Raw genomic sequence first — 24,730 nt, 5'->3', positions numbered from 1 at the left:
AGGATGAAGTAGGTGAAGGGATCAAGAGGTACAAACGTCTGGTTATAAAATAAATTAAGCCATGGGGATATAAAAAAAAAAATAAATGTAGATCTCCCTGTAGTGGATAAAGTCACAGGGGATCAAATGAAGCTTCATATCATTTATCTGTTTCATGTGGTATTTATGTTATGGTGCAGGGCATAAAGACAGACATCATCTTCATTGCATCTGATCCTAGGCAGAGGGTGATGACAAATGTTCAAGCGTTTAAAGCAGTGATGCTTAATATGTAAGTTACTTTCCCGTCTAATTGAAGGATACTCATCTTACAGTTTGTAGAAGTAGCAGATACTTTTTGGTCCACTTGAAATTGGAATGAGACACCTTGCCTGTTAAAAGAGTCTCATTCTGCTCCCATTAAGTAAGGTCATTTTTGGTAGAGTGATTTATTAATAAGACAATTATGATTCAAATAAAGGACTTGTCACTGTGGGTTTTACTTCTGTCCATCTGATGAAAAGGCTTCTCTAGCTGTGTACTTATATACTGGGAAGAATTTGCTAGGCTCTTGAAGTTGCCCTTAATGCCATTTTTCTCTCTGAAGAGAACAGAACTGTTTTATCTTCAACAGTATCTCTTGGGGGAAGTCCAAGCCAGAGGACTATTTAAGATCTCTGTATTTCTCAATCTGGGAGCAGCAAAAGTGGTCTGAAGAGATTGTAGGGATTGTAGGTGGCAGATGAAATAGCAAGCTGTGGGCTAGGAAAATCAGGAAAACAAATTTCTTCCTTGACTTCTGTCCTTTGCCCCACAACTGATATCTAGACAATAAATTCCTTGAGATTAGGGGCTGTATATTGTTGGCTTGTGTATCCCTAGTACCTAGTACAATGCCTCAGTAAGCACTGAATAAACAAATGAATGCATACAAGCACAAACAGATGAATTACGTGCCCTTCTCTGGGTCCTCCACTCCAGCCGTGCGGATGTTGGGACAGGGAGGCTGATGCTTGGAGTCCTTAAAAGTTTTGAAACTACTGCGAAAAACTGGGATTATAATTTGAAGAGGGAATGGGGGAAGTAGCTTAAAGGAAGGTTATAGGTGGTTCTAGACAAAGAGTTTGAAAATCACAGCACCAGGAATATTAAAATCTTCACTAAAACAATTATGAGAACACTGAGAGAGTAAACTGCTCTCAGCGATTTTTTTTAGACATTGTGAAAACCTGCAACTAATGCTACAACGTGACTCTTCTCAGGAGATGGTGGGTCATATATGGAGTACACATGTGTATGTGTGTATGCTTCTTACCTAAATGATTATATATGTACCTTTCCTGGAAAGCCTAGCAATCCACTAAACTGGGAGATGACAAATGTGGCTTTCTTTCAAAGTCCTAGGGAGGAACGGGTCAGAAATTTTAGGAGATGGACCAATTTTGCAACAAACTGATTTCAGAAAGCAGGGGCCACGCTGACATAACAGTAGCTTCATACACACAGTGTTAAGGAAAGCCTGATGGAAATGGAAAGAAAAACACCTCCAACTTCTTTAATTACCTTAAAAATGTGTGCTTTGAGGATGTGATGTCCCAGTTCAATTGTCTGCTGTCGGTTTAGTTTTCCCTCTTGGCGGGAAAACCAGAAGGCAAGTAATGTGTGACCACTCCTGCCAAAAAAAAAGACCCATTTTAGAAAATTTAATGCTCCATTTCTCCTTTGGGTGGACGACTGTTCAGGTCTAGCCATACCTCCAATGAAACTCTGTCTCATTCAACCAGTTTCTTAGGGAAGGGCACCTGCTATTGGGCAAATAACGGGCAGTGAATGGTTCCTAGCTTTTACCGGTCCTTTACCCAAATCACATGTGTGAATATCACAGAATGTCATTTCTAGTTGGCTTACACCCATCCCACACATAGATGGCATTAAAAGATCCACTTTTATTTTCTGTCTCTGTCAACTCCTCTTATTTCACCCATGCTTTAAAAGTCAGGATCCTGCTTCCTCAGGATCTCGGTTTTGGTCCTAGTGTGTCTTCTGGATTTAGCTCATCCATCCTCAGAGCCTTCGCCACCACCTAAACCCTATTATCTTTTTCTCTATCTAGATGTTTCAGCTTTAGATCAATACACATCAACTGTCTACTGGATTTCTCTACCTAGAGGTCCTATAGTACCTTAAACTCAACATGTCCCAAACTGGATTAACAACCTCTTCCCCAAGTGAAGTCTTCTCTGATCAGCCTCTACCAAGCCTCTATCCTTTCTAACATTTTCTCCCAGCCGAGAACACAGCACTCTGTCTTTGGTGCAATCATCATCCGTTGTATATGCCTTTAGTACAGTGTCTACCACACTATTACATGCTCTCTCCTCTACTAGACTGTAGGTTTCCTGATGGCATCATTCTCACCCCCCATCTCCTCGTCAACAGATCCCCAATCTGCTCATGAAAGAGAAAACCCTTTTCTCTGCCTCTTCATGTTGTCTTATCTGCCCAGGATGCTCTGTACTGCCACAGCCCTCCTGTAATCACGTGGTCAGCTGGCCTGACGACAAAGCCAACAAAAAGGCTAAGCTAAGAAAACTGCTGAAAAATAGAGCCTGAGTCCTGACTGTACAGCATCAGAAGCGGCCCTAATTTTGGACTGCTTGTTATATGAAGTGATAAATTTCTTTATTGTTTAATCCATTTGAGTTGATGTTTCCTATTTCTTCCAGCTCAAAGCATACTAATGATATATGCCTTTAAGTGTGAATGTATATGTGTATGTATGTAAGGTATGTGTATGCATGCAGGATTCTGTATGTTTATTTACATTTATGACAGAAATCCCGAGTTGTTTATACTCTCCACAGTGCCAAACATTGTGTATTGCACATAAAAATTCTCAATAAAATTTTCTGGGGGGCTTCCCTGGTGGTGCAGTGGTTAAGAATACGCCTGTCAATGCAGGAGACACAGGTTTGAGCCCTGGTCCGGGAAGATCCCACATGCCACAGAGTAACTAAGCCAGTGTACTACAAATAGTGAGCCCGTGCTCTAGAGCTCACATGCCACAACTACTGAAGCCCGCACGCCTAGAGCCTGTGCTCCGCAACAAGAGAAACCACTGCAGTGAGAAGCCTACGCACCGCAATGAAGAGTAGCCTCCGCTCGCCGCAACTAGAGAAAGCCCGCGCACAGCAACGAAGACCCAACACAGCCAAAAATAAAACAAATAAATAGATAAATTTATTAAAAAAATTTTTTTTTGGAAGCAAGATCAGACATTAAAGAAAGGATACTGGGTCACCTTTGGGCTGTGCCTTCTTACCACATTTGCTGTAGTCTGTAGGAACTGTGACACTTAGAACTGTCTCTCTACTCCCCAACCAGGTTAGTGTCAGCAGAGTTCTCTATGCTACTGACAACACAACTCTTTTACTCCTTTCACTTGAAGTGTCATAGAGGAGGAAAATCAAACTATTATCTCAGTTTCAAGCCTAATGAATTCATCAAACAGAAGGAAAAACAGCAAATGAATTTTTGTTGGTGACTCTTCGCTGAGAAGAGGCCCAAATGTCTACTGGACGATTTTCTCTCATATGTAACACTGGCTACTCTGCCAGGTTTAACATTTGAAGATGTCTAATACTGAAGTCTGAAAAACAAACATATCCTTCCTTCCTTCTTCCTTTCCTTCCTCCCTCCCTTTTTTTTAAGCTTCAGTAAAGAACTTGGAGAACAGAGGATGGGACAGTTCCCATCTTAGGTAGGAATCATCCTATAAAACTTTAAAAAGAATTTCTACCATGTTCTAACCTTCGGCTTCATAGAATTTCTGAATTCTAGTGGATACCAGGTCATCTTACTTGAACAGACAAGACTAACCATAAAGGAAAGAAAGTTATTTAATTGAGAGAATGTCTCAGACAACTGTATCTTGTATGGAATCATCAGTGTCATCTGAAGATATGAGCCCAGGGTTGTTTCACACTCACAAAATCTAGAAATTGCTATTGAACTTTTATATAGCCCTTGAAAGCCCAATGTAGTTGGTAGGCTATTTTAACAGAAGTTAATGAGAACCATTTCTAAAAGTTCCCTATCTCAAGTTCTCAAAATCCTAACCAGTTATTAACAATGAAATTATTGTAGCCTCCCTGGTGTAAGAATTATTACATTAAGCGTCTCATCCATGGCTGTACATAGTGACTAGAACTCCTGAATACGATCCACTGCTTATGCTTCAGGCCATTAATGAGTATCCACGCCGGTGAGAAATAAGGATAAAGCTCATGGCTGACAAGGATATGAATTGTCAGTTAGACACAGAACTGACTTGCCCTAGTGCATTTACTTTACTACCGTGACTAGGACACCCTGGGAAGATGCTTCCATCTCTCTAGTGTGCATTTCAGCCAGCTACAGAGGACAGTGCTTGCTTTTGTTATTGTTGATCAGGCACTGAGGAGAAACAGCAAGCCACATGGGTCAAGGAAAAGATGAAGGTGACAACACTAGTCTATTTCTTTTTGGATACAAGCATATTACATTATTCATAAAAGAATGATTCTGATCAGTTCACTGGACTCAAAGCTTATGGTGTTTAAGACACAAAAGGTAAAACAGCAATTTCCATTACATGCTGGCATTTCCATTTGTACCTTACTATTTTTTTTAACACCTTTATTGGAATATAATTGCCTTACAATGATGTGTCAGTTTCTGTTGTATAATAAAGTGAATCAGCTATACATATACATATATCCCCATTTCTCCTCCCACTTGCGTCTCCCTCCCACCCTCCCTCCCTATCCCACCCCTCGAGGTGGACACAAAGCACCGAGCTGATCTCCCTTTGCTATGCGGCTGCTTCCCACTAGCTATCTGTTTTACATTTGGTAGTATATATATATCCATGCCACTCTCTCACTTCGCCTCAGCTTACCCTTCACTCTCCCTGTGTCCTCAAGTCTATTCTCTACGTCTTTATTCCTGTCCTGCCCTTAGGCTCAGCAGAACCTTTATTTTTTTTTTTTAAGATTCCATATATATGTGTTAGCACATGCTACTTGTTTTTCTCTTTCTGACTTACTTCACTCTGTATGACAGTCTCTAGGTCCATCCACCTCACTACAAGTAACTCAATTTCGTTTCTTTTTATGGCTGAGTAATATTCCATTGTATATATGTGCCACATCTTCTTTACGCATTTATCTGTCGATGGACATTTAGGTTGCTTCCATGTCCTGGCTATTGCAGATAGAGCTGCAATGAACAATGTGGTACATGACTCTTTCTGAATTATGGTTTTCTCAGGGTATATGCCCAGTACTGGGATTGCTGGGTCATATGGTAGTTCTATTTTTAGTTTTTTAATGAACCTCTATACTGTTCTCCATAGTGGCTGTCAATTTACATTCCCACCAACAGTGCAAGAGGGTTCCCTCTTCTCCACACCCTCTCCAGCATTTATTGTTTGTAGATTTTTTGATGACGGCCATTCTGACAGGTGTGAGGTGATACCTCATTGTAGTTTTGATTTGCATTTCTCTAATGATTAGTGATGTTGACCAACCTGTCATAAGTTTGTTGGCAATCTGTATATCTTCTTTGGAGAAATGTCTTAGGTTTTCTGCCCATTTTTGTATTGGGTTGTTTTTTTTGTTTTGTTTTGTTTTTTATTTATTTGCGGTATGCGGGCCTCTCACTGTTGTGGCCTCTCCCATTGTGGAGCACAGGCTCCGGACGCGCAGGCTCAGCGGCCATGGCTCACGGGCCCAGCCGCTCCGCGGCATGTGGGATCTTCCTGGACCGGGGCACGAACCCGCGTCCCCTGCAACGGCAGGCAGACTCTCAACCACTGCGCCACCAGGGAAGCCCGGGTTGTTTGCTTTTTTGATATTGCGCTGCATGAGCTATTTGTGTATTTTGGGGATTAATCCTTTGTCAGTTGCTTCCTTTGCAAATATTTTCTCCCATTCTGAGGGTTGTCTTTTCGTCTTGTTTATGGTTTCCTTTGCTGTGCAAAAGCTTTTAAGTTTCCTTAGGTCCCATTTGTTTATTTTTATTTCCATTTCTCTAGCAGGTGGGTCAAAAAGGATCTTGCTGTGATTTATGTCATAGAGTGTTCTGCCTATGTTTTCCTCTAAGAGTTTGATGGTGTCTGGCCTTACATTTAGGTCTTTAATCCATTTTGAGTTTATTTTTGTGTATGGTGTTAGGGAGTGTTCTAATTTCATTCTTTCACATGTAGCTGTCCAGTTTTCCCAGCACCACTTATTGAAGAGGCTGTCATTTCTCCATTGTATATTCTTGCCTCCTTTATCAAAGATAAGGTGACCATATGTGCGTGGGTTTACCTCTGGGCTTTCTATCCTGTTGCATTGATCTATATTTCTGTTTCCGTGCCAGTACCATACTGTCTTGCTGACTGTAGCTTTGTAGTATAGTCTGAAGTCAGGGAGCCTGGTTCCTCCAGATCCATTTTTCTTTCTCAAGATTGCTTTGGCTATTTGGGGTCTTTTGTGTTTCTATACAAATTGTGAAATTTTTTGTTCTAGTTCTGTGAAAAATGCCATTGGTAGTTTGATAGGGATTGTACTGAATCTGTAGATTGCTTTGGGTAGTACAGTCATTTTCACAATGTTGATTCTTCCAACCAAGAACATGGTATATCTCACCATCTGTTTCTATCATCTTTAATTCCTTTCATCAGTGTCTTATAGTTTTCTGCATACAGGTCTTTTGTCTCCTTAGGTAGGTTTATTCCTAGGTATTTTATTCTTTTTGTTGCAATGGTAAATGGGAGTGTTTCTTTAATACCTCTTTCAGATTTTTCATCATTAGTGTATAGGAATGCAAGAGATTTCTGTGCATTAATTTTGTATCCTGCTACTCTACCAAATTCATTGATTAGCTCTAGTAGTTTTCTGGTACCATCTTTAGGATTCTCTATGTATAGTATCATGTCATCTGCAAACACTGACAGTTTTACTTCTTCTTTTCCTATTTGGATTCCTTTTATTCCTTTGCCGTCTCTGATTGCTGTGGCTAAAACTTCCAAAACTATGTTGAATAATAGTGGTGAGAGTAGGCAACCTTGTCTTGTTCCTGATCTTAGTGGAAATGGTTTCAGTCTTTCACCATTGAAAATGATGCTGGCTGTGGGTTTGTCATATATGGCCTTCATTATGTTGAGGTAAGTTCCCTATATGCCTATTTTCTGGAGGGTTTTTATTATAAATGGGTGTTGAATTTTGTCAAAAGGTTTTTCTGCATCTATTCAGATGATCACATGGTTCTCCTTCAATTTGTTAATATGGTGTATCACATCGATTGATTTGCATATATTGAAGAATCCTTGCATTCCTGTGATAAACCCCACTTGATCAAGGTGTATGATCCTTTTAATGTGCTGTTGGATTCTGTTTGCTAGTATTTTCTTGAGGATTTTTGCATCTATGTTCATCAGAGATATTGGCCTGTAGTTTTCTCTTTTAGTGACATCTCTGTCTGGTTTTGGCATCAGGGTGATGGTGGTCTCATAGAATGAGTTTGGGAGTGTACCTCCCTCTGCTATATTTTGGAAGAGTTTGAGAAGGATATGTGTTAGCTATTCTCTAAATGTTTGAGAGAATTCGCCTGTGAAGCCATCTTTTTTTAATTTTTTTAATCACAGTCTCAATTTCAGTGCTTCTGATTGGTCTGTTTCTATTTTCTATTTCTTCCTGGTTCAGTCTCGGAAGGTTGTGCTTTTCTAAGAATTTGTCCATGTCTTCCAGGTTGTCCATTTTATTGGCATATAGTTGCTTGTAGTAATTTCTCATGATCCTTTGTATTTCTGAAGTGTCAGTTGTTACTTCTCCTTTTTCATTTCTAATTCTATTTGAGTCTTTTCCCTTTTTTTCTTGATGAGTCTGGCTAATAGTTTATCAATTTTGCTTACCTTCTCAAAGAGCCAGGTTTTAGTTTTACTGATCTTTGCTATTGTTTCCTTCATTTCTTTTTCATTTATTTCTCATCTGATCTTTATGATTTCTTTCCTTCTGCTAAGTTTGACGTGTTTTTGTCCTTCTTTCTCTAATTGCTTTAGGTGTAAGGTTAGGTTGTTTATTTGAGATGTTTCTTGTTTCTTGAGGTAGGATTGTATTGCTATAAACTTCCCTCTTAAAACTGCTTTTGCTGCATCCCATAGGTTGTGGGTTGTCGTGTTTTTGTTGTCTTCTGTCTCTAGGTATTTTTTGATTTTCTCTTTGATTTCTTCAGTGATCTCTTGGTTATTTAGTAGTGTATTGTTTAGCCTCCATGTGTTTGTATTTTTTACAGGTTTTTTTCCCTGTAATTGATATCCAGTCTTATAGTGTTGTGGTCAGAAAAGATACTTGATATAATTTCAAATTTCTTAAAGTTACCAAGGCTTGATTTGTGACCCAAGATATGATCCTGGAGAATGGTCCATGAGCACTTGAGAAGAAAGTGTATTCTGTTGTTTTTGGATGGAATGTCCTCTAAATATCAATTAAGTCCATCTTGTTGAATGTGCCATTTAAAGCTTGTGTTTTCTTATTTATTTTCTTTTTGGATGATCTGTCCACTGGTGAAAGTGGGGTGTTAAAGTCCCCTATTATGACTGTGCTACTGTCGATTTCCCCTTTTATGGCTGTTAGGATTTGCCTTATGTATGGAGGTGCTCCTATGTTGGGTGCATAAATATTTACAATTGTTATATCTTCTTCTTGGATTGATCCCTTGATCATTCTGTAGTGGCCTTCTTTGTCTCTTGTAATAGTCTTTATTTTAAAGTTTATTTTGTCTGATATGAGAATTGCTGCTCCAGCTTTCTTTTGATGTCCATTTGCATGGAATATCTTTTTTAATCCCCTCACTTTCAGTCTGTATGTGCCCGCAGGTCTGAAGCAGGTCTCTTGTAGACAGCATATATATGGGTCTTGTTTTTGTATCCATTCAGCCAGTCTATGTCTTTTGGTTGGAGCATTTAATCCATTTACATTTAAGGTAGTTATCAATATGTATGTTCCTATTACCATTTTCTTAATTGTCTTGGGTTTGTTACTGTAGGCCTTTTCCTTCTCTTGTGTTTCCTGCATAGAGAAGTTCCTTTAGCATTTGTTGTAAAGTGGGTTTGGTGGTGCTGAATTCTCTTAGCTTTTGCTTGTCTGTAAAGGTTTTAATTTCTCCGTCGAATCTGAATGAGATCCTTGCTGGGTAGAGTAATCTTGGTTTTAGGTTTTTCCCTTTCATCACTTTAAATATGTCCTGCCACTCCCTTCTGGCTTGCAGAGTTTCTGCTGAAAGATCAGCTGTTAACTTTATGGGGATTCCCTTGTATGTTATTTGTTGCTTTTCCCTTGCTGCTTTTAATATTTTTTCTTTGCATTTAATTTTTTATAGTTTGATTAATATGTGTCTTCGCATGTTTCTCCTTGGATTTATCCTGTATGGAACTCTTTGTGCTTCCTGGACTTGATTGACTATCTCCTTTCCCATATTAGGGAAGTTTTCAACTATAATCTTTTCAAATATTTTCTCAGTCCCTTTCTTTTTCTCTTCTTCTTCTGGGACCCCTATAATTCAAATATTGGTTCGTTTAATGTTGTCTCAAAGGTCTCTGAGACGGTGCTCAATTCTTTTCATTCTTTTTTCTTTATTCTGCTCTGCAGTAGTTATTTCCACTATTTTATCTTCCAGGTTACTTATCCATTCTTCTGCCTCAGTTATTCTGCTATTGATTCCTTCTAGAGAACTTTTAATTTCATTTATTGTGTTGTTCATCATTGTTTGTTTCCTCTTTAGTTCTGCTAGGTCCTTGTTAAATGTTTCTTGTATTTTCCGCATTCTATTTCCGAGATTTTGGATCATCTTTACTATCATTACTCTGAATTCTTCTTCAGGTAGACTGCCTATTTCCTCTTCATTTGTTTGGTCTGGTGGGTTTTTACTTTGCTCCTTCATCTGCTGCGTATTTCTTTGTCTTCTCATTTTGCTTAATGTACTGTGTTTGGTGTCTCCTTTTCAGAGGCTGCAGGTTCGTAGTTCCTGTTGTTTTTGGTGTCTGCCTCCAGTGGGTAAGGTTGGTTCAGTGGGTTGTGTAGGCTTCCTGGTGGAGTGGACTAGCGCCTGTGTTCTGGTGGATGAGGCTGGATCTTGTCTTTCTGGTGGGCAGGACCACGTCTGGTGGTGTGTTTTGGGGTATCTGTGAACTTACTATGATTTTAGGCAGCCTCTCTGTTAATGGGTGGGGTTGTGTTCCCGTCTTTCTAATTGTTTGGCATGGGGTGTCCAGTACTGTAGCTTGCTGGTCGTTGTGTGTAGCTGGGTCTAAGCGTTGAGATCGAGATCTCTGGGAGAGCTCTCGCTCATTGATATTACGAGGGGACAGGAGGCTTCTGGTGGACCAATGTCCTGAACTCAGCTCTCCCATCTCAGAGGCTCAGGTCTGACACCTGGCCGGAGAACCAAGACCCTGTCAGCCACTTGGCTCAGAAGAAAAAAAAGAAAAATAAATAAAATAAAGTTATTAAAATAAAAAACTTATTAAAAATAAAAAAATTAAAAAGTAATAAAAAAGAAAAGAAAGAAGAGAGCAATGAAACCAAAAAACAAATCCACCAATGATAACAAGTGCTAAAAACTATACTTAAAAAAACAAAAAAACATAGACAGACAGAACCTTAGCACAAATGGTAAAAGAAAGCTATACAGACAAAATCACACAAAGAAGCATACACATACACACAAAAAGAGAAAAAGGAAAAAAATATATATATAAAGGAAGAAAGCAACCAAATCAATAAACAAATCTGCCAATGATAATCAGCTGTAAATACTAAACTAAGATAAACATAAAACTAGAAATGAATTAGATGCAGAAAGCAAACGCCAAGTCTACAGTTGCTCCCAAAGTCCACTGCCTCAATTTTGGGATGATTCATTGTCTATTCAGGTATTCTACAGATGCAGGGTACATCAAGTTGATTGTGGAGATTTAATCTGCTGCTCCTGAGGCTGCATAGAGAGATTTCCCTTTCTCTTCTTTGTTCACACAGCTCCTGGGGTTCAGCTTTGGATTTGGCCCCGCCTCTGCGTGTAGGTCGTCTGAAGGTGTCTTTTTGGAAGTCTGAGGTCTTCTGCCAGCGTTCAGTAGGTGTTCTGTAGGAGTTGTTCCACATGTAGATGTATTTTTGATGTACTTGTGGGGAGGAAGGCAATCTCCATATCTTACTCGTCCGCCACCTTGAAGGTCCCTCCCCTGTACCCTACTATTCTGACAAAATATGATGTCACTGGCTAATCCATAGTCTGAATGTGCCTATATGTGGAGTTGTCTACATTTATGTCTATTTTTCTTATTATTTGCTCACTCCCAAACCTTTTTTTTTTTAAGAATACAACACTTGAACATTTATTTAACTTTCTTTTATACTTATTTAGGGCTACAAATTTCAAATATAGCACTTCTAATTTTTTGTTTACATCCCTCTCATTGAAGATGGCAAGTGTTAACCAAAACAAGTCCCTGCAAAGTCACATGACCAAGGGCTTGGCTACAAGAAAGAACAAAGAATTAAAGTCCATGATGCAATTTACCAGACAATGATATAGAGATGAGTTTGCAAGAAGCTAGCATTCTGGCTGGAGTGGTGGATGGAGCAGAGTGGGCACTGATTGTGGTATGTGCTACAAAGAAGTACAAATATAAAATACATTACTATGAGTCCATTTCTGAAAATAAACATGAACCAGGCAATATGCTGTTTCATATACATCATTTCATTTACTTCCCACAACACCACAAATAAGTAAATATCATTATCCCCATTTTACAGATATTAGATATAAAAATCAGAGAGGGGAAGTGACTCCACTAAGACAGCACAGTAAGTGACAGAACCCAGATTCCATCCCAGGTCTATCTGATTACCAAGCTTGTGCTCTGAACCTCTTGACTGCTACTGAGTGCCTGAAATTAAATGTAACAGTGATTCTGAGGAGAGAGAGGGAATTGAAAGTCTTCCTGCAAGAGAAATCCTTTGTCTCTGGGTCCTGGAAGTTTGAGTGTGATGCTGATAGGTAGGAAAATAGCAAAGTGGGGAAAGGCGTAGAAGATGGAGGGAACAGAATGAATGAACATATAAAGGCAAATTTTTACAATCCCAGAGGATGTATGGGGAGAAACAAGTCAACTGCTTTGGCTTCCCAGGAAAGTTAAGATTCTGGGCTGAGGAGTCGGTATTCAACACCACAGGCAACAGGGAGGCACTGAAGCCAAACCTTATTCCTTTTGACTCCTAGCCTCACCATTCTCTAAGATCACCAGGAGCCTCTTAATTGGTTTTCTTTTAGCCTTTGATCTTTTTCTTTCTATTTTCTCCCTCCAGCTTTAGGTCTTATGGACTATTTTCCTTGAAACTGTCTCTTTTCTTGACATCTGTGACACCACCTTGGCACTTTTCCTTTCCTTCGGTTACATTAACTTCTTTGCTCTATTCCCCATTCACTCTTCTTTCACAGGTAGCCCTCCCCTCGACTCCTGGCTTCAGCTCTCACTGCAACAGCATCTCTAGCACTGAGATTTCCTTTGCTTCTCTAGCTGCCTGCTGATCCCTCTACCTCCAAATGACCTGTCAAACGATGCTGTTTGAAGCTGGAGTCTTCCCTTAAAACCAAATTCCCTTAAGAGTTTATTTTTAAAAAATAATTCCAGTCACTCAGGCATAACATCAGCTGCTGTTTTTCTCCCCCCTTTGCATCGTCTCTCTTGGATACTTGCAATCCACTCATTCTCTCCACTGCCTCCTTCCTGGCCCACACAGAAACCTGATCAAAATTCACCTCAAAATTCTTCAATGGCTTTATATTTCCTTCTGTACATAATCTAATAAACTCCTCAGCATGGTATTCAAAGGCTCTCCATAATTTGTCCCTCATCTATCTGTCTCTGTCTTTCCCTCCTTACCTTGTACTTCTAATTCCAGACAGAGTAACTCATTCTAGAGTTTCAAACATGCTTTCCCTCTGCCTGGAATTCTCTTCTCCGTTTAGTTCATCAGGCAAACTACTTCTCATTCTTCAAGTCTCAGTCCACACCATCTCCTCTGTGCAGCCTTCCCTGGTGCCCCCAGATGGACTCAGGGATTCTTTCCTTTAGACTCTGTTGTACCTGGTACACATCCCCATCACTGCACCAACTGCAGCACTCCCTCTCTGTCTGCACGTCGGTCTTCCCACTAGACTGTACTGAGGACGGAAGCTACGTTTTTTCACATATGTACAACCTGCTAATAGGAGTAAATAGCTGCAGAATGAATAATAATCCCTTACATTTATAAACTACTTCATGATTTTTGAAATACTACAAATACTACAACACTTATAGTCTCCTGTACACCTATACTACATTATTTCTCCTAATACGGTAGAAAATTGACTGAAACTCAGGAAGATTGAAGGACAGATCCCAGCTCACGTTGCTCAGATGTAAAAGAGATGAGATGAGAACCCAAGGTCTTCTGAAACCTTGTTCCACTGCCACACTGACAACATTAGGAACTGGTTTTTATTTCTGGGCAAATTTGTATGAAAAAGTTGACCAATGTAAAGAACAATATGTTCACTTTTACAGTGTACAATCTGAATTCTTACAATTAAAATCAGCAACTGTTAATTTTGACATTTTTCGATTAGCATTTTGGGAGAGAGTAGTTAAGAAATAGAGAGTGCCCTAGTCACTGTGACATTTTACGCATGACTGAACACAACTATGTTTTCCCCTATAATTAAAGATGATGGTGATCAAAATAAACATTAATGTGGGTTCATATGTGGTTATAAAGACCAGTGGGGGGGTGGCAGTGGTGAGGGCAGAAGAAGTATTTCCACATAGCTTATATAATGAGGTCACCTTGTGATTCAGTCACCCTGTGGACTCCATCCCTGAAAGAAAGTCAAATCCCAGTTCTGTCATTTACAAGCTTTATAGCCTTGAATAAGCTTTCTAACCTCTCTGTAAGACAGGGATAGTAACACCTGTCTCTCAAGACTGTGGTGAGAATTAAGTGAGAGATATTAAGTAAAATGTATTTTATATTTCTTTTATATCCTCCATAGTAACTAGCACACTGCTGGACTAAAGGAATGAACGTTAACCATAAAAGACTTTAAACATATTAAAAGATGACTGTGTGCTCAAACAGAACTTTAATCTTTAACGTATGCAGCACGGTGAAATGCAGTGTACCCTATCCTTAACTCCAATCTTTGCCCCTCCACACCTAACCCCACTACCTTTACAGCCAGAAAGGAAATCCATGGATCAGGGAAAAATGACTGGGGATGGATGTCATTCACTGTTAGTCACTGCAGGAAAACTTGGTAGTGTAACTTCAGGCAGAGAGTGGGGATAAGGACAGAGCTAACCAGTCCCTAAGAAATAAGGTAAAAGTTAAGCTAACAGGAGGAATATTAACCTCTCATGTAGATCAGAGGTTTTCAGGAGGATATACACCTTACATTCAAGATATATTTGCTTTGCGATATTTTAGGAGAGAATCAATCACGTATCAGAGTTAAAGATTCTTCCCCCCAGAACTGTCTCCTCTCCCCTCTCCTGACAAAAGGCAGGGAAGGGCGTATCCAGAATAACAGAGGGTAGATCCAACCTCCGTTCCATCTGTAGGCATCAGCAGCCCCTCGATAAGGATAACGGGAGACAAGTGATACTCACCCTTGGACAACTATAGGTTATAAGACAGTGAGGAACTGCCCTTACCTGATGCCCCTGTACCACAAGAGTTCAGAACTATGGAATCTTTTCAGACAAAATCTCTTTCTAAGGCAAGACTACCCTCTAGGGCATCCCTACCCTCTGCCCATTTACCGGTTTGGAAGTTTCATAACAGTTGTTATACATAAAATATACAATAGTACTATGTTTTTCTAATAGATTTTCACTTAGCACACAAGGGAGATAGTTAATCTTAAAGTTTCTATTTGTAGTACTGAAACACACTAACAAATGGACTCAAATATTTCCAGCATGGATGTTTTCTCCATTGTTCTAGCCAGAGTCACTAATGTGTAGTCACATAGATTTCATCAGCTCTGGGGATGACAAACTTGATATACAACACTATAGTGTTTCAGAGAAATAACACTTAAGTGTTCCGATATTCTTCTATGTGGTGCTCAGATGTGATAAAGTGGTACAGGGACAGCCAGCTGGCGAGGAACTGCTTACAACCTAAAGCCTATCCTAGCTATCTTATAATGTGGGCTGAAATAACATGTGCTGCTGTGGAATGTCTTTATATTATAGAGGTACTTGTGGGGAATTATTTAGGGAGACCTAGTGAGATTAGAATTATGGGGCAGAGAAGGATATCTGTCTGCAAAAGGTCTGCGCTCCCATCCACAGTCGAGAGTTGTTGGGAAGCAGTTACTTTGCCAGGGACCTTGCGTTCACATTCAAGTGGGGTCACTTGACAGTTCTGGCTAATGGAATACAGGCAGAAATTATATTCATTACTTCAGACCTAACCCGGAAAAATCTTCTCCTTTGATTTCCATGACCTTACTTTCTCTTGTTTCTCTAATATTATTCTTGTAAATTATTATTTGGCTCACCATTTTCTTCTAGCATTTAAATACACCTACTCTGATATGAACCTATTTACGAAACAGAAATAGACTCACAGACATAGAGAACAGACTTGTGGTTGCCAAGGGGGAGGGGGTTGAGGGAGGGATGAAGTGGGAGGCTGGGGTTCGCAGATGTAAGCTATTATGTATAGAATGGATGAACAACAAGGTATTACTGTTATAGCACAGGGAACTATATTCAATATCCTATGATAAGCCATAATGGAAAAGAATACAAAAAAAAAAGAATGTGTGTGTGTGTGTGTGTGTGTCTATATATATATATATATAAATCACTTTGCTGTACAGCAGAAACTAACACAACAGTGTAAAACAAATATATGCCAATAAAAAAATATATCTATTCTGTTTTCATGCTTCCAAACTTCCTGCTTTATACTCTTAACCTGGGTGATCTTGTTAAGTTCTATGGCTTCTACTGTCAGTTATTTGCTGATAACTCTGCAGTCCATAACCTCATGCCTTCAACTTTCTCTTTTCCTGTTTTCCAAGGTCACATTTCTACATATATTTGTTCATCTTCCCTTGGAGGCAATACATTATAAACATGCCAAAAATAGGATGTCACCTCTCCCCATAAGCCTGTTCTTCCTCCTGCCTTTGTTCATGCTAAAACCCTTCCTCCTTTCAGAATGTTCTATGCTGGTCAGTAGCTTCACTATTTTCCATCATTGAAGATAAGTTCTGAAGTCATTTTTGATCCTTCCACCCTTACCTCCCATACACACAAAAAAAGACCAAGTGCTTTTGAGTATCTCCAAAATGTCTACCCTGCTCTCTGTTCTCACATTACAGGCCTTAGTGTTTCTCACCTAGACTACTGCTCTAAACCTCATAACTAGTATCCTGACCTGCAGTCGCTCCTCTTCTTCAACCCATCTTCTATATGCTACTTGTCAGAGCTATTTTGCACATTATCAGAGTTATGTGATCATTGTCTCCTCCTTCTCACAAAATTATAGACTCCCTGTTATCTAGAGAATAAACTGTAAAGTCTTAAACCTGGCATTCAAGACTTTTTTCCTAGTGACACTTGCTATCATTCTCTCTGACCATATGTCTTATTTTCTAATTATGGCTTCTCACAATTCCCCAAGGGCACTTCACGTCTTCACACTTGTTTTTGTCCCTGCCATTATGTTTTCTAGCCTGCTTACAGTGCTCTCCTGTGCCAATGCTGCTAAACGGAATCAACTCATCCTTCAAGGCTGAACCTGACTGTCACTTCCTCTGCAAAGTATTTTCTCTTTGTCTAGGTCCCTATGGTACTCAGTACTATGGCACTGTCATTGGTTGCTATGTGTTTGGCGTTCCTCTAGAAGGTCATGGCTCTAGTGTGGGGGTGTCTCAGTCACCTAAGTTTCTCTAGTACCTAGCAGAGTCCTTGGTGTAGAGTACAAGTTCAATAAATGTTTCTGTAGTGCAGATTTCCTTTGCAAGCTTGCTTGGTTCAATAAATAAATGAATGAATAAATGCCACGCAGATGCGTTCATGGAAAAGCAACACAGGGACTTCCAGACCCACTGTCTAATGCACCACCTAATTCAACCTTGAATTGGCAGGCATCTCTGTTGCCACGGATCAACTGTGAAATGAGTGTGACCAGGACTCGAATACTGACCATACACTGACAATCCTGATCTTTTTCATCTCTCATCTTAAAATCCTGCCTGCAGTTAAACTGTGGTGGTTGCTACCTTATAGTCTGCTTATTGCAAATGACACCCACATCTTTACAAAAATGCTCGCCTCTATCTTCAGCTTTTCCGTTAGTAACTGCTTTGGCATGTTCTTTTTGTGGCTTTCTCGTGGAATCGGAATACAAAATACATCTCTAGTCAGCTTGTCTTACTGTTTCATATTCAACGCGAGATGGAAGCGCTAACGATAAGGAGGCTATAAGTAAAGCGTGCCCAAGATGTACCTTTGTAGAAATGGGTGCAACAGCATAATTTCTTTTTAAACATAGAACTTGGATAGAAATTTGCTGCTTTCTCCCGCTATGCCTCACAGTTTCCTCCCGTGCTTCCGTTCTGTTAATGCATCACTGGCCCTAGGAAAACGGACGCTGTCTGCCTCTGCTGTGCCAGTGAAGCCTTCAGGCAGCTGGCAGGGCTTCATGAGACAGCAGAGCTGTGACGCCGTTGAACTGCCACAGTTTGAAACGCCACCAACAGGCACAGGAAGATGGATCACTTCTTCTTCCTCCACGTTCCTCAGCTCTTCCTTTGTACCTCCAGCACAGCACTCGGCCTTAAATTATAGCTGGTCATAAATATGTCTGTTAAAACTGCTATCCTGTAAGTCGTGGTACACAGATCTGTCTTACTTGTATTTGTATCCGCTGTAGTGCTTAACACAGAGCCTTGAATATGTTACCTAACAAACGTTCACTGGGTGTGTGCCGAAATGCATGCCTTCACTTTCTACTGACGTGCAGGAGCAGAAAAACGAAACTACTTAACTGTGGGAAGAGTTTCTCAAATACTTCCAGTTGCAAGCTTAAAGTTAGTACCACTTACCACTTCTTTGTTCACTCATTAATTCATTATTTAACAAAATACTTGCTGAGTGCTGTGTGCCAGCCGCTCTATTAAGCATTAGGAAGACCAAGGTGAGCGTGATAGGAAGGTTCCTATCCTCATGGAGCTCACTCACATTCTAGATGGGCAAGTGGACAACAAACAAGTATTCACAGACAATAAATTAATAAAAGACTAGAAAGTAAAAAGGTTGCTATGTTAAAGCCAGGAAGGACTTTCTTAGATAAGGTGACACGTGGAAGTCTTAGGAGGTGGCCATTAGGCTGAGACCTGAAGGAGTGAGGGATCTTGCCATGTGACGAGGGAAAGTGAGCTCCGGATGGAGCGAACTATTAAGTGCAAAGAGCCAGGGGCGGAAAAGAGCTTAGCAAGTTCTAGGAACTGGTAGATGACCATTTATGACCAGAAAATTGTGAGTAAGAGGGAGAACAAATGAACTTAATTAGAGAGGGTTGGCAGAAGCTATCTCTGTAATACAGGGCTTTGAAGGATCGGGCTTTGATTTTATTCTAATCACAACAAGAAGCCATTGCAGGATTTTCAGGAGGAGGTTACATAGGGTGTGGTCAGTAGAGGTGGAAATAAGTGGATACTTACAAGTAAAATCTGGGTGGTAGAACCAAGTGAGTATGCTGATGGCTACAGTGAATACATGTCTCACAGCTGTGGGTCCTTATGGTTGAGTGAATAGAAGGCTATTAGTGTTGATTTTACCAAATGTGGAGAATCAGCTGCTTTTGAAAGTCTAGAGACAGCCGAGTAAGTTGCTCCGCTCACAAAAAAAGAAAATGTGCTGTCATATCCCACTAAGCTGGCAGTAACTCATTCTGATTGCTGTGCCATGAATCTTGGTTTGACAATCTAGGAAAGCCTGTGGGATTCCCATCTTTTCATTCAGCCAGTGTTGCTTCAGAGACTCATTAACAGGACAAATTAGGCTCTATTTCCTAGGCTACTTTCAGTACCAAAAATTTCCCTGCTCTACTATTACTTTTTTTTTTTCTGCGGTACGCGGGCCTTTCACTGTTGTGGCCTCTCCCGTTGTGGAGCACAGGCTCTGGACACGCAGGCTCAGCGGCCATGGCTCACGGGCCCAGCCACTCCGCGGCACGTGGGATCTTCCCGGACCCGGGCACGAACCCGTGTCCCCTGCATTGGCAAGCAGACTCTCAACCACTGCGCCACCAGGGAAGCCCTCCCTGCTCTACTTCTTATGTGAAGTTGCTTTAACCCGTATTTGCTACACCTTAAAAAAGCAATATATATATAAAATTTAAATATATAAAGCAATATTATGTTTGTAGCAAAATCAAATATGGGAGAGTACAAGTGCCTTCTGTGTTTTCGTTAGCTGACTCTTCTGCATGCCTGCCAAGTCATAAAATGATGCTCTGTCTCCATCTTCTAAGCAGAACTACTTCTCTGTATATTTATTAACTTAGCAAACTTCACATGAGTTTTTATGACAGTAAAAATAAGTAGTTCTCAGTTTTAAATAGGTGTGGAGAAAAATTCTGATTACCAGCTTTCCCCAAACTTAATTTTGGACTTGGAAAAGGAAAAAAAATATGTTATAGCTGTACATCTCTGAAGACATGAGAGTTTTAACAATGGGGACAATTTACCTATTTGACTGATAGATGTGGGTTCCATGATTTATGCTGAGAGAAACAAATTTGTAAAGTTTAAGGACATCATGCCTGGGGAAACTGGACATATTCCCAGATATATATTAGATTTCATGTAATATCTTCCTTGCATTATATTACAAAACCATGACCCTGGGTCACTAGAATAATAGATATTCCATTATTATTTTGAGTCTCAAATTTATTCTTGATGCCAATAGGGAGTTAGAAAATGGTTTAGATAATAAGGACAAAATATTTATTGCAAATTAGACAAATTCCCCCAATTATTATAGATTAGTGAAATCTCTCCATGAAAATCACATATCGAAATCATGACACCAGAAGACTGACTTCCCCTTAGTGGTAGAAAAGAATTAGGAGTGAAGCAGATCTGGACCCAGAACAGTGATTAGAGAGCTAATATTTCTAGGCAGGTAAGGTCATCTACTAAGGGACATGTACTAGCAAAAGGTGTTTGGTACACCTCTCCTCTCTCTGCATTAACTCTTCCAAACCTCCTAAAGGCTGACTTAGTTCCAGAAGCCTTTTTTTTCTTAGCATGATCTATCACTTTGCTGAATTCTTTCCTAATGCTTTTAGAAAGCAAAATCCATCTGCCAGTTCAAGGGGTTGTTGTGGGAGCCTGCAAAGGCTGAGGAGCAGTAACCTCAAGTTCGTGCTTCAGTGAGGGTAAGGTTAAGTGTCGTTCTGCCTGGAGGCTCCTGTTTGGATTAAAAAAACAAACAGGGCTTCCCTGGTGGCGCAGTGGTTGAGAGTCCGCCTGCCGATGCAAGGGACACGGGTTCGTGCCCCGGTCCGGGAAGATCCCACATGCCGCGGAGCGGCTGGGCCTGTGAGCCATGGCCGCTAAGCCTGCGCGTCTGGAGCCTGTGCTCCGCAGCGGGAGAGGTCACAGCAGTGAGAGGCCCGCGTACCGCAAAAACAAAACAAAACAAAACAAAAACAAATAAAACCACCACAACCCTGCAACTCACCATTTTGTGGTCATTTCAGCCTTACGTATTCTTTAAGAAGCCAGGCTGTACAAGTTCCTGACACAGAATTAGTTTTCCTTTATAGGGAGAATGGCCTCTTTTTTTTTTTTTCCCTTTGACAAACTGCTTCTACTCTGACACTATGCTTTGTGACATGGATTTTGGAGCACCCAGTCTCCAATGTGTAATTTGCTAACATGGCCAAAATAATTAAGAAAAATCTTAAAGAACATTTATTGTAAGATATCAACTCTGGCCACAAGGAATTGAGTAAGTCCTCAACTGTCCTCACAGGTACAGTTAGGACTTGTGTAGCCTTTTCCCTTTTCCACCCACTATAAATCTGCTACTCTTAGTTTGAGGAAATCAGGCCAGCTCAAATTAGGCTTCCAAATCAAACCTCATTGGTTCTACAGCTTAAGACTCGTTAAAGTTTACAACAGGCTTCCTGCGTTTTATTCAAACAGTTAAAAATAAGGCAGCTGAGTCTTTGAATCTCTATGTCAAAATCTTACATGTATATACACATCAAAATGTTGATCTGAGAGCTGTTCTTAGGGAAGGGGAGGCTAATACCATGAAAACAGAGATAACAGGAAAGAAACAAGAAAAAAAAGAGTGGGGATTCATTCAGGGGTAGCCTAAAGCTATGTAGAAATATTAGGCAGTAATTGGACAGCACCACAAGGCTGGTGGCCCCAACTGTCTACTCTACCAGCCTCACATTTCAACTATCAAAGTCATTAATAGGTTGGATTATAAAGGCTGGTGACTTCTCTTAAATGCCTTACTTAAAATACGCAAGTTGCATTTAATGTTTTCTACTTCCCTGTTATGAGCATAACAACAGAGATTAGTTTATTAGATTAGTGAGTTAATCTGATAGCTCAGTGGCCGAGGGAATAACATATAAGAAAGATTAGTTTCAGAGTATGACAGAATATGACAGTGATGAATAGTGGGAAACAGAAGGCAGAATAAGGTGGTGAGGTCTAAGGCTTATGAGTGCTTCAAGGGGCAAACTTTCATCTAGAATGTAAATCTAAAATCTTAGAAGTTTTGATGTAATAAAAGATTTTGCAGTGATACTTTGCTTACAGTTTGATAAACACCAACATGCATATATATACAAATACCAAGCCAAGAAAAGGTATCTATAACTCATTTCTTTCTGTGACAGACGTGTATGCAACCTTAGGTCACTCTTCCTGGGATGTCAATTGTCTGCCCTGATTCTGGGACAACAGGAAATCTGATATTTAAAATAAGGAAAACTCTATCTCAGCTGCTGCACTGACCTCCAGCTCTGCTTTTTCCTCTTTCTAGCGCCATCCTCAGATTACTGACTCTCTTCACTTAGCAGAAGTACCTCCCTGGGTGGCCTATTTCTGATGAAGGTCAACTACTTTTTGGCTTCAGTAGAATATTCTCATCGGTGTCTAATTCCCTAATAAGGTCAATAAGTTCAGGGTGAAGACGTGAGTGTTGAAAGCCCAGGAAAACGGACTAGAAGAGATGTTCTGTAGCTTCTGAAAGTTCTCCTTACACAAAGTTATGCATGTCAGGCACTGGCCTACATAATGTGACTTCAGAGGCACTGAGTTAGTCTTCCCTGGTCTACTGAACCACATTAGATGTTCTAGAGAGAAGCTGGAGATGAAGTGGAGAACAGAGTGGGAAACAATGTACAGGAAATAGAGGCTGAAGCCATAATGGCAAACCCTGCCTGGAGGGAGTCCTGCTAATCAGACTCGCCTACAATGGAAAGCAATTACAGCCAGTTTCTTTGAAAGGCCAGCCTGGGCTTTGCCAGTGACATTAAATTCTTAGTGAATTTCCATCTCATTGACCCAGGGGGCCTCGAGCTCTGAGATCAATACCTTAGTAACAAAGCTGGTGCCAGACAGTGCTGGGAAGAAGGCTGAATTCCAACTGAGATGAAATGTGTAAGAAAGCTTTTTTGATAATGCCTGGTCCTGTTTACTCTCTGCCATTAAGTGATATACGATGATCCCTCAGCAGCCCTGAGTGTTATTCAATCACCAGGGAACAGACTACACAGCATTTGAAGTTAGAAGTGTTTGCTCTCCTTGTCCCAGCGCATCAGCATCTTGCCAAAATGATTCTAGTTAATAAACAATGTTGAGAAGGTAAGCCTGTAGAGCCATGATATGGCTGCATAAATACCATCTTTTTCCCTTTGAAAGCCTGAGGGTTTTATCTGTTGTAAGGATACTGTTAATTCAGCGTTTGTCTGGCTCCCTTGGACCTCAGTTCTCAATCCTCTGAGACGTTCCAGGATAAGAGAGCAGATCAGCCAGCAAAGTTCCTCTGGAAACTGATTTCAGTGTTCATTAGGCAATTCTAGATTGGTCTCTTTTTCTTAACTATGTCGTTGCCAACTCTGTGTACCAACATCAGCAGCAGTACTAGTGGGATTTACAATAAAATCCTCTTGGGAATGGCATACAACTCATAGAAGAGACTCAGACCCAGGGTTTTTAAAAAAAATCTTGTGCCCCCAGATGCGGATAGCAGAAGACTCCTGCTGCCTATCCAATCAGCCACAGGATTTAGCTAAGGTGCACCTGAAAGGTCTATTACTGCAAAGAGAGAGGAGGACAAGGAACATCCCCTGACCACCTTCTCCGTACTCTGTGCTAGTCTAGGCACTACACTACATGACCTCAATTCTCAACAGCTCTAGGAATTATTATTCTTTTTATGTAGATGAGAAAACTGTCTCAGAAACATTGTGTAATTTTCCAAAGGCCACAGTTCCTCGAAGAGGTAGGATTTATTAAGCAGGTCATCTGACTCTAACGTTTATGTTCTTTCCACTACAGCATGTTTCTTTAAAAAGTTTCCCTCTTAGGGAAGACAGCACAAAATCTACTGCCTGGCTTAATATCGTCATCAGAGTCTGGAACTGATTTTCTAATGAGTCAGCATGACGTAGGCCGAGCAGCATGCCCACAAACACAGGTGTCTCTAACAGGACCTGGTGAAGAACATGCCTCACGAGTAATAATAAAATCCCAGCACGGTCAGAGACGGTCAGCCTCTGATGACTCACAGCGGAAGGCAGAGGCAAACCTGGCCTATCTTCTTTTTGAGTCACAATAAGCTCTGCGTTTGTCAGCTATGTTGTTGGTATCTTCTTTGTTTCCAGGAAATCAGGACTATACCTGCTTTTGAAAACATCAACTTTATTAAAGGAACAGTTCTTTCAAAAAGGAGTGTGAAGGAGTAGAAAGCACACCTCACTAGGATGCTAGAGATCTAGGTTCTACCCAAGAGAATGGGAAACAGTTTCATATCGAGTCTGGTTTGTTGAACTGAGAGAGATTAAGCCAGGGTCAAGCTCATCAGGAGAGAGTGCTGGGGTAAATCAGTGACGTCTGCCATGGGTGCAGGATAGGGGAGCGGTGGTACACACAGCGCATTTGCCATTCTTCTTTTAACTCCTCTTCCTTTCTCCCACCTGTTAACCTTATGGCTTTTCACAAGTGATTCAGCATTTTAAGGCCTTTATAGTAAAATAGGGATAATGACACTTTATTTATCTAAAGGTAAGAGTGGCTAAATCAGCTGATCTCCTCAAGTCTTTTTCAGCTATAAGGTGTAAGATTCCATTTTCCACTGTAAATCTTAGCATCAGCTGGGCTCTAATGGGGTCAGTCATTGGTGACTTTAACAATGGCATGGCTTTTAAAAGGGCACTCACAATTTTAAAACAATTCTGCTCTAAGTCAAAGAGGTGAACAATGTATCAATTCTTTCTGAAGAATACTGAGGAAGTCTGTTAAATGGTTAAATTAATTACCGCCTGGGGACTGCCCTGGTGGCGCAGTGGTTAAGAAATCGCCTGCCAAAGTAGGGTTCAAGCCCTGGTCCGGGAAGATCCCA

The 24,730-nt window shown here is 40.5% G+C and overlaps 1 protein-coding gene across 1 annotated transcript in view; it reads right to left on the bottom strand.

Moving 5' to 3' along the window:
• TANC2 (tetratricopeptide repeat, ankyrin repeat and coiled-coil containing 2) overlaps window positions 1-24,730 on the bottom strand; it is a 361,552-nt gene that overhangs the window by 41,627 nt on the left and 295,195 nt on the right. Inside the window, exon 15 of the mRNA XM_060133247.1 lies at window positions 1,543-1,651. Coding sequence (XP_059989230.1) covers window positions 1,543-1,651 — 109 coding nt within the window. The remainder of the gene's footprint in view (window positions 1-1,542; window positions 1,652-24,730) is intronic.

This window comes from Lagenorhynchus albirostris, chromosome 20 (genome assembly GCF_949774975.1).
Source record: "Lagenorhynchus albirostris chromosome 20, mLagAlb1.1, whole genome shotgun sequence".
NCBI lineage: Eukaryota > Metazoa > Chordata > Mammalia > Artiodactyla > Delphinidae > Lagenorhynchus > Lagenorhynchus albirostris.
Note: the sequence above shows the minus strand (reverse complement) of the source record. Positions and strands in the feature narration are given on the sequence as shown.